General features: G+C 37.7%; 1 protein-coding gene across 11 annotated transcripts in view; it reads left to right on the top strand.

Annotated features, from left to right (window-relative positions):
• The window catches only part of senp6a (SUMO specific peptidase 6a), a 160,230-nt gene that overhangs the window by 39,425 nt on the left and 106,823 nt on the right, over positions 1 to 13,982 (top strand). For 8 of the 11 annotated variants that reach the window (XM_072581154.1, XM_072581152.1, XM_072581156.1 and 5 more), the window contains one exon: positions 4,989 to 5,043. The exons of 2 other annotated variants lie outside the window; for them this stretch is intronic. In XM_072581154.1, the coding sequence (XP_072437255.1) occupies positions 4,989 to 5,043 (55 nt within the window). Of the gene's footprint in view, positions 1 to 4,988; positions 5,044 to 13,982 lie in introns of those variants that run through there. One more of the 11 variants, XM_072581158.1, reaches the window with a different exon arrangement.

Genomic DNA, 13,982 nt, shown 5'->3' with positions numbered 1-13,982 from the left:
TTTTAAATCTTTCCACTCCCATCTTAAACCTATGCCCTCTGGTTTTGGACTCCCCCACCCTTGGAAAAATGTCAATTCACTTTATCCAGACTAGAATCCTCAAATGAGTTGCAAAACTAAAATGCTACAAATGTTCACCATCCAATGTATAAAATATGAAAATGTTGGAGGTACTGTCAACAGATCAGACAGCATTAATGGAGAGAGAAAGAATTAATATTTCAGATCAATTACATTTTATCAAAGTGAATGTTGCAATTTTAAAGTAGCCACGGAGGTTTGGAGAGGGGAAAAGAACAAATAAAGGTTGTCATCGTGTGTAAGAAAGGAGAGTCTGAATGACGTTGGAGAAGAGATGTGGAATTTTGGAGTTTAGCAAATTGGATTAAGAACTGCTTAACATAGAGAAAAATATCAGAGTTGAGGGCAGTTTCGAAGAGTAAATGAAACTGGATGGCTGTGTCCCATGGCATTCTTCTCTGGAATCATGACTGTTTGCTAAGTCCACCAAAGGTTTTGACATAAGGCAGCTAAAGTGTTTTTCAAATTGCAGTTAATTGTCCCAAATTTTACAATTTTGAAGTCTAAATGAAACTTCAAATTGATGTTAACAACTTGTGAAACACCTAAAAACGTAAGCTGCAATGCAGTGTTAATAAAGATGATGTAACATATCTATGGTCAAAGGTCATTAAGATTGTGATAGTTGGAAGCTCAGGTAAAAAAAGAGATGGCTACAAACAAGACTACCTGCTTGTGCGCTAGATAGAAATGGTTATGCTGAATTGCCTGTTCACATGCAGTTTCCATGTAATATAACAACACTTTGTTTCATCAGCTTGTGGTATCATAGAGCCAAATAATCAAATGTACTGTGACTAACTGCCCAGATATTTATTTTACTTTAAAATTTTAGTGGAGACACTGTTATTTCTAGATTAATTGATGGCAAGGTCTGAAATCAATTTTAAGATCACTATACTGTAATTCCAGGAGGAAGGCTTTTTTTAAAAATCCTCTTTCACGATCCAGGAATAATTAATAGGACCACTATGTTAGTATGTCTGGATTATAAGTTGTTTCAAATAAAAGAAAAATACTGCATGGTGGAAATCTGAAATCAAGCATAAAATACTGGAGAAATTCAGCAGGTCTGACAGCATCCTCAGAGAAAGAAAGTTAATGTCTCAAATCTAATATTTTTCTTCAGAACAATTTGCTGTTTCTCTCTTCACAGATGTTGCCGGATGTGTTGAATTTCTTTAGTGTTGTCTGTTTTTGTAAAATAAATTGTATTTCTATTATTGTTCCCAGATGCTTATTGCATTCGTTGATCATTTCTTTCCCATGACAAACTTGGACATCTCGGTTCCAATCTTACCTTTTCCTCCTTGCTGTTTTGATATTGTTTACTTTGAAAGTTTACAGTTTCAAATTTACATTTCCTATAATAGTTACCTTGGAATTGTCAGTGCAGTTGGCACCTAAAACGGACAGTTGAACAGTTTCTCAGAATTCAGTCATCTGACCTTAAGTGCAAACTTCATTGGAATATCTCTCTTGTTTTGGTACATCCCAGTCAAGGTTTATATGGATATTCATGTCCACTTCTGAGAGCTGCTAGTTTTTAATGCCTTCTTTTTTAATGGAGCTTGGCGTTTTGTTGACAGGTCTGCAGAATGGCTTTCAGGTATTAAAGCCAAACACCTTTTGAATTTTTCAGAATTTCACCATAGCTATTTCCACATCACAAATATTACCTAAAGCTTGGGTGACAGTTGAAGATTAACACAACCAAATACAAATTTGCTCCCTTTTAGCCCCCTTTTATAATCTATACATCACATTTGCCTAACCCCTAACATCCCAGAACTGCTGACCGATATTAGCTCCCAATAAAGAAATGTGGACACTAAATTTCTTAACCTTGTTTTCGTAATCCTCCATGTCATAGAGATGCACAGCACGGAAACACACCCCTCGGTCCAACTCATCCATTCCGACCAGCCATCCCAATACAATCCCACCCACCAGCACCTGGCATTTTCATCCTGCCTCATAATCCTCCATATCTCAGCTTCTTGAATTCTAGCTTCTTGTACCAAGTTTAATTTATCTCTTTGTGGTGACCATGCCATCAGTTGCCTAGGTCTGAAACTCTTGAATGCACTCCCCAAATTTCTCTGCCTGCCTACTTTTTTCCAGTAAGGCAACCTGTAAAGCCTTCAGCTTCTATGAAGTTTTTGGTCATCTGACCAGTTACCTCCTTATTTAGGTTGATGTGAAATTTTATTATATAATATCCTTGTGAAGAGCCTTGGGACATGCATTGTATTGAAGGTGATATATGTTGTTGTAGGAGCAAACGTGGCTAGTGAGACTCAGATCAACAAGGAAAGATGCCCATACAGTGTTGCAATATGGGTGACAGGCTAGCTAACACACTATATCCCTTTTAAGCCTTCCCCTTACCAACTTTCTTATTAATGGAATAGAAGTTTCCAAACTGGTTAAAGTCTGTTTTTCTCAGATGTTTTCCAATCAAGATTAGCCCATAGAAGAACTAACGTCACTTTTTTCACTCTGTGTCACTCGTGCTGACTGTGGAATTACTGCCTTGTGAAAGGAATCTAATGAGCGCCTCGAAGAAGTGTGTGTGTAAGATAATTACCTCAGCTGAAGCGATTGGTGTGACTTCATCAAGCTGTTTATGAATGGCATCAAAGCCTTTAAAATGGATTGAAGTTCTTAATGATCCGTACACATTTCTCAAATGTTAGAAGAAAACAACTCTGAAACTATTGGACTACAAACTGAGACAGTTGTGCTTGCGTTAGTGCAGTGAAATTAAAACTGAGCTACAATAATTTTCACTTCTCTGGCGTATTTAACAATTTGTGAGGAAGTAAGTATATATAAAAACAATATCAGATTAAATTTAAATTATACATTTTTTTCATTTTTTAAAACTTTTGTTTTATACATTTCTGTCAATTGAAAAAGCTACTTCAAATGTGAGCACGCATTGAGGTCCTTTACATAGCTATTAAGCAGCGTGATTAGGATCCTTTCCCAGCAGTAGTAATCACTAAGCCTTTCAGATGGCTTTTAAAATGTGGTGTCAAACGAACAAAGCTTGTTTTAAATATGTTCTACCCGTACTCGTGCTGGTTGGTTTTCAGTGCTCCGTTTCCTGGTTCTAAATGTGGTAGGACCAATGTGAATGGCGTGTAAGTTGTGTCCTTGTCGAACTTTCCCTCTTTTTTTTTCGGAAAGCTCTTTTGTATTTGGCACCCCTTAATGACTCAGCCAAGACTGGGAACTTCCAGAGTAAAAAGTGTTAATTCTGCCCTACAATTAAGGTATGAAGGTATCAGCCAGTTATACTGGAAGAATTGCATACTACTCATTTTCTCAACACACTTCAGGATTCAAGGGTGTTAGTATTTTTAAGTGATAAGTTTGGGGAAGAAAAATGTATTAGAGGAAACCAAATTAAACAGGGAATGCAATAAAACATTAAATAGCCTGAGTGGCACATTGTTTTGAAGATGTTGCATGCATTTTATTTGGAATCTAAAGTGTTGGATTTCTGCAGAGGATTCATTTTAGTTGTAGTATGCTGTTTTTCCTATAGGGAAGGAATGGTAGTAGAGTTACTGGAGCTTTTGGCACATAACATGGACTTGGATCACTTAATCCATTGTGAATGAAAGCATAACTCCAGATGAGGATTGGTGAAGTTCTATCCTGATGGTGCCTTTTTAATATAGTAGTTTTGTCTCCAGCATTGCAGAATTGAGTAACTCTGCTGTCTCTTTTTCATTTCAAAACAGTGAAAATAGTCTGATATTTCAAGTAATTATGGTGTAAGAAAGCTTCCATTAATCGTTTTGAATATGTTAATGGAGGAATGGAATTGCAGCACAAGCTGCGGTACAAGTAGGCCTGAGGACAGTGATGTTTTCTGTTGTGGGCCAGACCAAACCCCCTCAAAATATATTAAGAAGATAGTCCAGACTCTAACCTTTTCTTATTTTACGCATTGCATAGGCGTTGCATTACAGATGCAATTCAACTGGTGAAACTACTCAGAGTTGAGCAAAACACACTTTATTTTCCGCTACAGTTAAAATGCAAATGAAATAAAAGTGGAAAGAATTGACTTAACAGTAACTATCAAATGCTTAACAGAATAATAGATATATTAGCTACTTCTAATTAACTGTTCCAGTATAGTTATATCCCATAAGCACTTGTGGAAAAGCAAATTTAGTAAAATTGTCTCACTTACAATTCTAGCAACAGAAATGGAATGTCCATTTTTAGCTATAACAGAGAGAGGAATAAGAGTTTCCACACCCATTTTCAAGACCCCAACAACTGCTGAAAGCTAAAACTAAAAATCATGGTTCTGGGAGAGCTTGACCCCACCCCAACTTTAAAAAGAAACCCCAAGGCCTTACAAACTGTTTGCTCTATTGGCTTTGAGCAGACTGCTCAATACCTCTGTCTCAACATTTCTTCATTTTTTAAAAAAAGATAAAATACATTTCTTAAAGCCATAGAATCATCACACTTCTTCATAAAGCCGCAAATTATCAACCTCCCCTGTGCTCTTATTGTAATGCTTCAGACTGCATAACATTTTCCTCTGCCCTCAATAATAAATGGTCAGATTAAATATAGTGGGTAAAATGTAGAGCTGGAAAAACTGTCCTGCTGTGTTTTTTCAGCTCCACATTTTATCAATTGTGATTTCCAGCATGTGTGTCCTTACAATCTCCAGGTTAAATATTGTGCCTAATCCATCCAGTCACTCTGAGGATGAGCACAATACATGAACTCTTCTTTACTCTGCTCTTTCTTTGGAAGAAGATATCTTATTTTCCAAGAACAGATGCAAACACAGTTTTATAAATTGATATTGGCTTTTTAAAAACCCAATTCTCATTTCAAGCTTGTAACCATGCAATTTCACTTCACAGTGAAACCAATCTGCTGAGTACTGATGTTAAAGAGATGGAAACTGAAGAACTAAAGGTAAGAAAATAAGCTCTTTCAAAATTGTTGAGGATATTTGCTATTTTCTGCAATGTAAAAGATTCCCTTGGAAGTAATGAAATACATTGGGAAAAACTTGAGTGAATGTTTATTTTTTGTATTAAAATTGAACTTCTTTAAATGTCTTTTTCAGATTTTATTTACTTATTGGGTTATATAAGAAATAACAACAGTTTTGGAACTGTTAAGAGGACTAGAAAATTTAGGCTTTGGAGAAGAATTGGATATGCTGGAGCACCAGAGGTTGAGAGGAGATTTGGTTGAGATATGTAAAAAAGGTAGATGGTGGTTTAGATCCAGTGGATCGGAGAAACCCATCTCCCTTTGGTCAGTAACCAGGGATATAGATTAAAGGTAAATGGCATAAGTACTAGAGGGAGTTGAGAATGTCTTTTCGACTAAAGTGTGTCGGGTCTGGAATTCATGGCCTTAAAGAATGGGAAAGGTAGAAACTTTCATTGTAACAGTACTTGAATATGTTCTTGTGTGGCTAACCTTGTAAGAATTTCCACTTCCCTATGTGCCACAGTATATTTGTCACCTGGATAGATTTCGCTTTTATGCTTTCGACCCAAAGGCAGCTTGACACTTCAGTGCAGGAATTTGGAATGCTAAGTTCTGTGCACAAGTCTTTGGAACTAAGGTGTTTTAACGAATGTTATGCAGTGAATTACATTATTGTTCTTGCACTTACACCACATTACAGAAAATTTGGAATTTCTAAACAATGCAGTTTTAGAGTTGAAAAGTCCACCTGCAATATTGATAATTAAAATGTATCCCACTTTAGCCCAAATACCCATGCTGTTTTAAAAGATTGTCTAATTATTGGACAGCAAATTGAATTTTTATTTGCTGTTTCAAATTGTTTTGAAATCCATATTGTTCATGTATCCATTCACTGCAGGAACTTGTTTAATTTTGATTTAGTCTGTTTAATCAGATATAATTATGACAGTTGTCTTCATCTTCCTTGTCTCCAAATATAAAAGTGTAGGATCTCTGTGTGATAATTTCTGTTTCCCATTTTTTAAGATGATTGTCCCAGGATTATGGGACAGTTGTAACTTCAATCAGAGTCCAAATCTGGAAATCATAGGTGCATATAACCACAGTAATAGTGTAATCATGGGTATTTCTCTTGTTAAAAAATGGGAAATCAAAATTTGAGGTTTTAGTGCAGATGGCAAGTTGATGAAATGCATTCAAGGTGTTTTATGTAGACCAGTCTGTCCAGGAGCCACTTGTGGGGAGATGACTTCACGTCTTGTGTAATGAGACAAGGTTAATTAATAACTTTGTAAGGGACATCTGGGGAAGCGTGATCATAACATGAAGGAATTTTTATACTGAGTTTAAGTATGACTTAACTGAGCCCAAAACTCTAGTCTTAAACCTAAAAAGTACATTATATAGGAATGAGGAACTGTTTGAAAATGGTAGATTGGAAAACTGGATTAAAAGATTTAGTAGTAGTAAGCATTGGTAAATAGCAAAAAATGTATTGTATCTCTACTCCCTAAAGGGAAAATGTCTCTGGGAAAGTGGTCTGCACATAGTTAGAGAAATCAACATTAAAGGAGGGGGATTATATTGTTACTTGGAAAAAATGAAATCTGAGAGATTGGGAGAATTTTGGAAATCCACAAGAAATAATAATTAAGGAAGTGGGCCAAAGGAAACCGGCAAGAGTCTTTAGAAAAAGATTGTAATAGCTTGCACAGATATGTAAAAAGGAAGCTGGCAGCACAGAGGTATAAAGGTAAAGACTGGAGAAATTATAGTGGGGCATAAAGAAAATCTTTGTGTCTGTTTATCTTAGGAGAAAGTCAGAAGTTGCACAATGCCAGGTGATCGTCCAACAGGTTTATTCAAATCACAAGCTCTTGGAGCACTGCTCCATCAAGTATTACTTCACCTGACAAAGGAGCAGCACTCCAAAAGCTTGTATTTTCAAATAAACCTATCTGACTATAACCTGGTGTCACGTGACTTCTGATTTTGTCCACTCCAGAGCAAAAATGGCATCTCCACATCATGTCTTAGTAGAATGTATTGGTTTTGATCCTCCAAAATTTTCTTAATTTGAGTAGTCTTGGTGGATTAAAAGGTAAGAAATGAAATGAAAAAAAGAAGAAAAGAAATGAAAGGATAAAGAGAGAACCTGGAAACAATAGGTCAGGAAACCTGATGGCAGAGTATGATACTGATGGAATCTTTTATTAGGGGTATGAAAACAGGAACTTAAATCATCATATAACTGGGGAGAGCCAACGTAAATTTATGAAAGAGAAATTGTGTTTGCCAAAGCTGATGCTTTCTGAGACTATCACAGCAGAGTACATGAGAATCAGTGAATGTATTGTGTTTGGATTTTCTGAAAACATTCATTAAAGTGCTACCCAGTAGGTCATTACACAAAATTCTATTCCTTAAGTTTGTGTGAAAGGGTAAAACACAAAGGGAATAAACTGGTCAGTTTCAGATTGATAGGATGTAAATTGGTGTAGTACCAGAATGATCAGTGTTTGAAAGTATTATTTCACTTTTTTTTAGTTGTGTGTGTATATATATTATATATTAAATAAAAATATGAATGAGGATGTCAAGTTTAATGTATCATCATTAAGCTAAATAAAAATGGAAAAGTATGCTGAGTAGGAAGCAGGAAATGTGTATGTACATAGTTTTATGATCCCATTTGATAATACTGGACATATCAGATCGCAGATGGCTTGATGGATCAAATATTAAATTTTTGCAGTTGGTACCATGGCAGTTTGTCAATAAAATATATTTGCACAAGACTGCAGATGCTCTTTAACAACAGAGCAAGTATTTATTATACAAAAGGGGGAAAAGGGGATATTCCAGACAATTTGAAAGATCTTGGACAGTAAAACCAAGTTTCAATGTAATCCCAACATGTCCTTTCACAGAGACTCAATTGCAGAGGAATTTCACTCTGGCGTCAATCTGCTTTGCTGACTGACTCCTTTCTTTTCCTTGTTCTGTGATTACAATTTTACATTTCCTTTCCAAGTCTGCAGGCCTGGAAATTTCACAATTCTGATGGCATGAACTTTCTCAGTTGTGATAAGTTGAAGATTTCTCTACAAGCTCGCTGGAAGCTCAATGTACTAACAACACTTTAACCATGATGACTGATTTCCTGAAACTAAAACTTTATTTTCTACTAGGAGAAGATTTTCTCCCCTTTAAGCAGAACTCCTGGTTCTTCTGAACTGAGACCTTGCACCTTCTGTTCTGAAATCAAAATTTAGTTGTTGGCTTTCTTTTATTTTTCCAACTCAGCAGCATAAATATTCCATTTGTTAATGCTACTAGGTTCTTCCAGGTACTTGCCTGCAATGACATGCTTTCTTAGAATTAATGCATTGTACTAAATGTTTTTCTGACTTGGTTTAACAAAAAGCTTTGCAAAGTTGATCTGCATCCAATTGCCTTCACTTTTGAAATCCAAATTTCAAATTGTTTTCTTTTCTTCATAATTGGTTTAAATAGGAAAGATTTAAAAGGGACCCAAGTGGCATCTTTTTCACATGGAGACTGTGCGTGTATGGAATGATCTGTCAAAGAAGGTGGTAGAGGTAGTCTCGTTATAACACTTAAAAGACATTTGGACAAGTACATTAATAGGATAGATTTAGAGAGATATGGGCCAAACCCAGACAAATGAAACTAGTTAGGTTTGGGACAACTGGTCAGCATGGTCAAGGTGGGCCAAAGGGTCTGTTGCTGTGCTGTTTGACTCTGACTCTGAGGGGAAAAGAATGTGGCATATAACGTTTTAAAAGTGTGAACGAGTCCACTTTGTAACAAAAATAGAAGAGCAAAATTTTTTATGGTGAAAGCTTAAGAAAGATTTGTATTTGTAAGGATCGGGTTGTCATAAGCAAAGTCAACATGCAGGTACAGAAAGCAATGGGCAGTGCAGTGCACTAGCATTATTCCTCACAGAAAAGACATCCAGCTTGGTTTAGGGCATTCCCAGTGAAAATGCAGCTGAATGTTGTCTTGGATTCAAATCTTTAAGATATCTACAATATTTCGCAGTTGTCTTTCAGGCTTTGAGCAGACAGCATGAGAATTTTTACAACTAATGCATTTTTTATTCTTTCATTTGTGATTTGGCCTGCAAGGCCAACACTTATTGCCAATTCTTAATTGCTGTTGAGAGGGGGATGTGATGCACATCCTTAAATTGGTGCATTTAAAATGGCGTGGGTACATTTACAGTATTATTAGAGGAGTAATTCCAAAATTTTGGTCCTACAGTATTGAAAGAAGGGCTATATTGTTTGAAGTCAGGACGTACGGAGAGGGAGAGAGAGAGCAAAAAGTGGAATCGACATTTCAAATATGCTACAACTCTGCTTTGGAACCAAACAGTTCCTCCTGTTTCCAGAGAAGGAAAGCTATTTGACATTAAACATTTAAGCCCATTTCTCTGAGGTGAAAAGATTGTGGCAGATGGTTGTGGTATCGCTTACCTCTGCCAATCACTTGCTGCTTATGCCTTTTGACAGGCAGGTATAGTTTAGTAAATAGTATAGTAATTCATCATTTTACTGTATTTTCATAAATACAAGTAATGTGTTTAAGTCGCCATAATCTGTGCCATTTTAAGCACACTAATAAAAAGAAATAATTTACACAAAGTTAAGACACATTTCTGTTTTTGTTCCATCCGTGGCTTCTTGATTGATTAAGTGGTTATGAGATGCCGTCCCACTGTGCAGCCATCAAAGCTGATCCTGAGGCTCCAACAGCAAGGAGGAATCACGCTGAAGCAGCCCTGCTGCTGCTGACTGTGCCCAGAATGCTGCCTCTGGCAAACTGGCCTCATCACTGCTCATACTCCAGCCACCACCATAGCCAGGAGACTGTCCCAACTGTCAAGGACCAGGGCTCATCACCTGACTAGGAATCTAACCGTTTTGCTTGGGTGTTGGAAAAACGTCTAGGAACATGACAGACAAGCCTCATATAAAAGGACCCTTTACCTTGTGCATTTTCTTCACGGCTAGCCAGCGATGAAATGGATTTAGACATACCTGATCTGGTAGCAGACTGGAAGTAGCAATGAAGATGGGTTGATGCCAGGCTGACCGGCTCAAATGCAGACTTCCATTTACCATTACTTCTGTGTTAATAATCAATGTTAGACACTTAAGCCTTCATGTCTCACTCTCCAACTCAATACCCACTCAATACCTCCTCTGATTCTCTCTGTCCCTTCATACTATCCACATCCCTGAATCCCTCAGTGTTCCTTCAAATTCCCCTTATTTTGGCATGCCTCAAGTATCCTCCAGAGCCATTCACTCAGTATCCACCATGGAAACAGCTCAGGACCTTAAAATAAATCCAAAAATCTTGTCTTCCTTGAAAAAAAAATGCTCTTTCTCCATGGTATTTCACCTTTATAATTGGAGAATATGGAATTAATAGACTATCACTATTAAGTGCTCTTTCTTTAACTGTGTAAATAAAGAAAAATGTCTCTTTCCAAAAAAAATCCCTTTAAGCAGTCAATTAGTTGTAAGAATAAACCCCATTTCCATTGTCACATTAAAGATCAATAAGTCTTCAATATTTTCTCATAATTGGTCAACGTGCAAATACAGCTGAGATGGTGGTTCCCAATCTTTTGAAACAGCCAAGCATTCATAATAGGCTCAGGTAGTATAAAAATCCTAATGAATAATAAGCAACTGAATCTTTTGCAACTTGGAGAAAAACAGATGATTATTTTATTTCCAAATTACACCAGAGGGTGGTTCATATGTGGAATGAACGTCCTGAAGAAGTGGTGGATGCAGGTACAATTACAATGTTCAAAAGACACTTGGATAGATACGTGAATAAGAAAGAATTGGAGGGATATGTGCCAGGAAAAGGTAGGTGGGACTAGTTGAGTTTCAGATTCTGTTCAGCATCGACCAGTTGAACCGAAGGGTCTGTTTCTGTGCTGTATGACTTGGTGTTGGCTACGATGGTGGGGAATCAATCATTCCACTGCCATTGCAGACGCTGCTGAAGCACCAGAGGAAAAGAACAACTCCAGATTCATAGCTGGTGATGTTGCTCAAACTGCAACTATCATGACCATGAGGAACAGAACTGATCTGCTGTTCAACAACTCCCCCCAACCGGTCTCCGCCACTGCAGCCATAGAAGGAAGAAAAGATGAATTTGATTCAAAAAGTTAAATGAAGAAAATTAAATTTGATAAAGGATGCAATCGGTCATGTGAGGGGGGGGAGGGCGGGGAGGTGGAGGTGGCAGGCAGGCCTGAAAGTCCAAACATTTCCTACCCTGCCACCTCTGCAATCTTGTCCTCAAGTCCTGGTTGGTAGCTTAACCAGATATTTTTTGATATGCCTGATGCTGCTTCTGACATGCCCTCCTACATTCACAATTGAACCAGAGTTGATCTCCTGGCTTGATGGTAATGATAGAAAAGGAGATTCAGAAGAGGTTTCAGATTGTGTTGCTGCCAGTAGCCCACAGCACCTCATGGATCTCCAGTCTTGTTAGATCAGCTCGAAGTGATTCAGTGCAATGCCACACAACACCATGCAAGATGTTCTCAATGTGAACTTGGGACTTTGTCTCCACAAGAATTGTATGATGGTCACTCTTACTGAAATTGTCATGGACAGATACATCCGCAGCAGCCAGATTCATGAGGATGAGGTCAAGATGTTCTTCCCTCTTGTTGGTTCCTTCATCAAATGACACCGACCTGGTCTAGCAACTTTGTCCTTTAGGACCATGCCAGCTCGATACATAGTGCTACTGCCAAACCACTCTTTGTGGTGGACATTTGAAGTCCTCCAGCCACAGTACATCTTGCACCTTTGCCACCATCAGTGCTTCCTGCAAGTGTTGCCCAACATGGAAGAGCACTGATTCATCAGCTGAGGGAGGACGAATGTGGTAATCAGCAGAGGTTTCCTTGCCCATGTTTAGCCTAAGTGGCTTGTTAGACTATATCCGAGGGCAATTGAAAGTGAGCCAGATTGCTGTGTCTCTGGAGTCACATGTAAGCCTGACCAAGTGAAGATTAGAGATTTGCTTCCCTGAAGGACATTAACGAACCAGATGGCTTTTTTCAATAGTTTCTTGGGTGTCATATGATTTTTAATTCCTGATTCTTTATAGAATTTGAATTTTACTATTCAAATGTTGGTCCCTAGAACATCAGCTAAGTTTCTGGATTAATAGTCTTTTGATAATAAAATTCAGCCATCACTTCCCTTAATTGGTCCCATATACTGTCAGATCAGCGCCAATTTTCAGAATGATGGTGAGATAGTTCAGCAATAGCAATGCCATTGAACAACAGGACAAATTATTAAATTCACTCTGTCTTGTTGGAGATTGTGATTCCTTGGTCTGTGTATGCTGTAACTGCTACTTGTCACCAATCAGGGTAAGCCTCAAGGTCATCCAGGCATGCAAGCAGAAACTGGGGAAGGGTCACTTGAATCAAAATGTTAATTCTGATTTATCTCCACAGATGCTGCCAGAGCTGCTGGCTTTTCCAGCACTCTGTTTTTGTGGGAGTGAAGTTAAATTCGAGCATTGAAAGAAGGCAGTGTTCGAGCTGTTTTTATTAATACTTGAAATAATTTTCTGGGCAGTCTTTTATGCATTCTCCATATCTAACTTACAGTAAATTCCTGCAAGTTATCATCACCATTTTCATTGCAGCCTTCAATGTAAGGTTGAAAGTTGCAATCACACCATTTACCACTGGATCATTTGGAAATCTGGGGTGAAAAACCTATTTAAAAATAAATTAACAATTACTATCATTTAATATATTTTTAAAAAATCACTGTACCATTAGTCTTAAATGAGTATCTGAACAAGCTGTGAACTCTTGCACAGGAATGTGCAATAATATTGAAGTGTACATCTTTTTCACTAAAAGAATTCAGACTTGAAAGGGTTCAGAAAAGATTTACAAGGATGTTGCCAGGGTTGGAGGATTTGAGCTATAGGGAGAGGGTGAACAGGCTGGGGCTGTTTTCCCTGGAGCGTCGGAGGTTGAGGGGTGACCTTATAGAGGTTTGCAAAATTATGAGGGGCATGGATAGGATAAGTAGACAAATTCTGTTCCCTGGAGTCGGGGAGCCCAGAACTAGAGGGGAAAGATGTAAAAGAGACCTAAGGAGCAACTTTTTCACGCACAGGGTGGTACATGTATGGAATGAGCTGCCAGAGGATGTGGTGGAGGCTGGTACAATTGCAACATTTAGAAGGCATTTGGATGGGTATATAAATAGGAAGGATTTGGAGGGATATGGGCCGGGTGCTGGCAGGAGGGACTAGATTGTGTTGGGATATCTGGTCGGCATGGACAGGTTGGACCGAAGGGTCTGTTTCCATGCTGTACATCTCTATGACTCTAATACAGTCTCAAGTTGTGCCTAAAACTATTATTGGGGAAAAGTTAGATTTTTCAAAAGTTTCTATGCTTTGAAGTCCCCTTGTAAATAATGTAAATAATTCTAAGTGTGGCAGTGTTTTGAACATTATTTTGGCTTTGTTTATAATGTGACATCAAACAGCACACAAGCTTTATAAAAGATGTTTTTCCCAAGATATGGGTCACTACTTGGTGCCTGTATTAAAAAATTTGACAAGTATAGTGTTCTAAAAATTTTTTTTCAGTAAAACATTTTCTGTGTTTCATTCAGAAACCTTGATATATTCATATTTTTTAACATTGGACTCAATTCTAGCATGTCTCAACAAATGGCATGGTATTTTGAACATCACAACTTGACTTCTGCATGCAAAAGAGTTTATGGTCAAGTGTAATGCAATGTTTAGGATAGACACTGTTTGTAAAATGTTCCACAAACTGATCCAGATGTTTG

This window comes from Chiloscyllium punctatum, chromosome 11 (assembly GCF_047496795.1).
Source record: "Chiloscyllium punctatum isolate Juve2018m chromosome 11, sChiPun1.3, whole genome shotgun sequence".
Lineage (NCBI taxonomy): Eukaryota > Metazoa > Chordata > Chondrichthyes > Orectolobiformes > Hemiscylliidae > Chiloscyllium > Chiloscyllium punctatum.
Note: the sequence above shows the minus strand (reverse complement) of the source record. Positions and strands in the feature narration are given on the sequence as shown.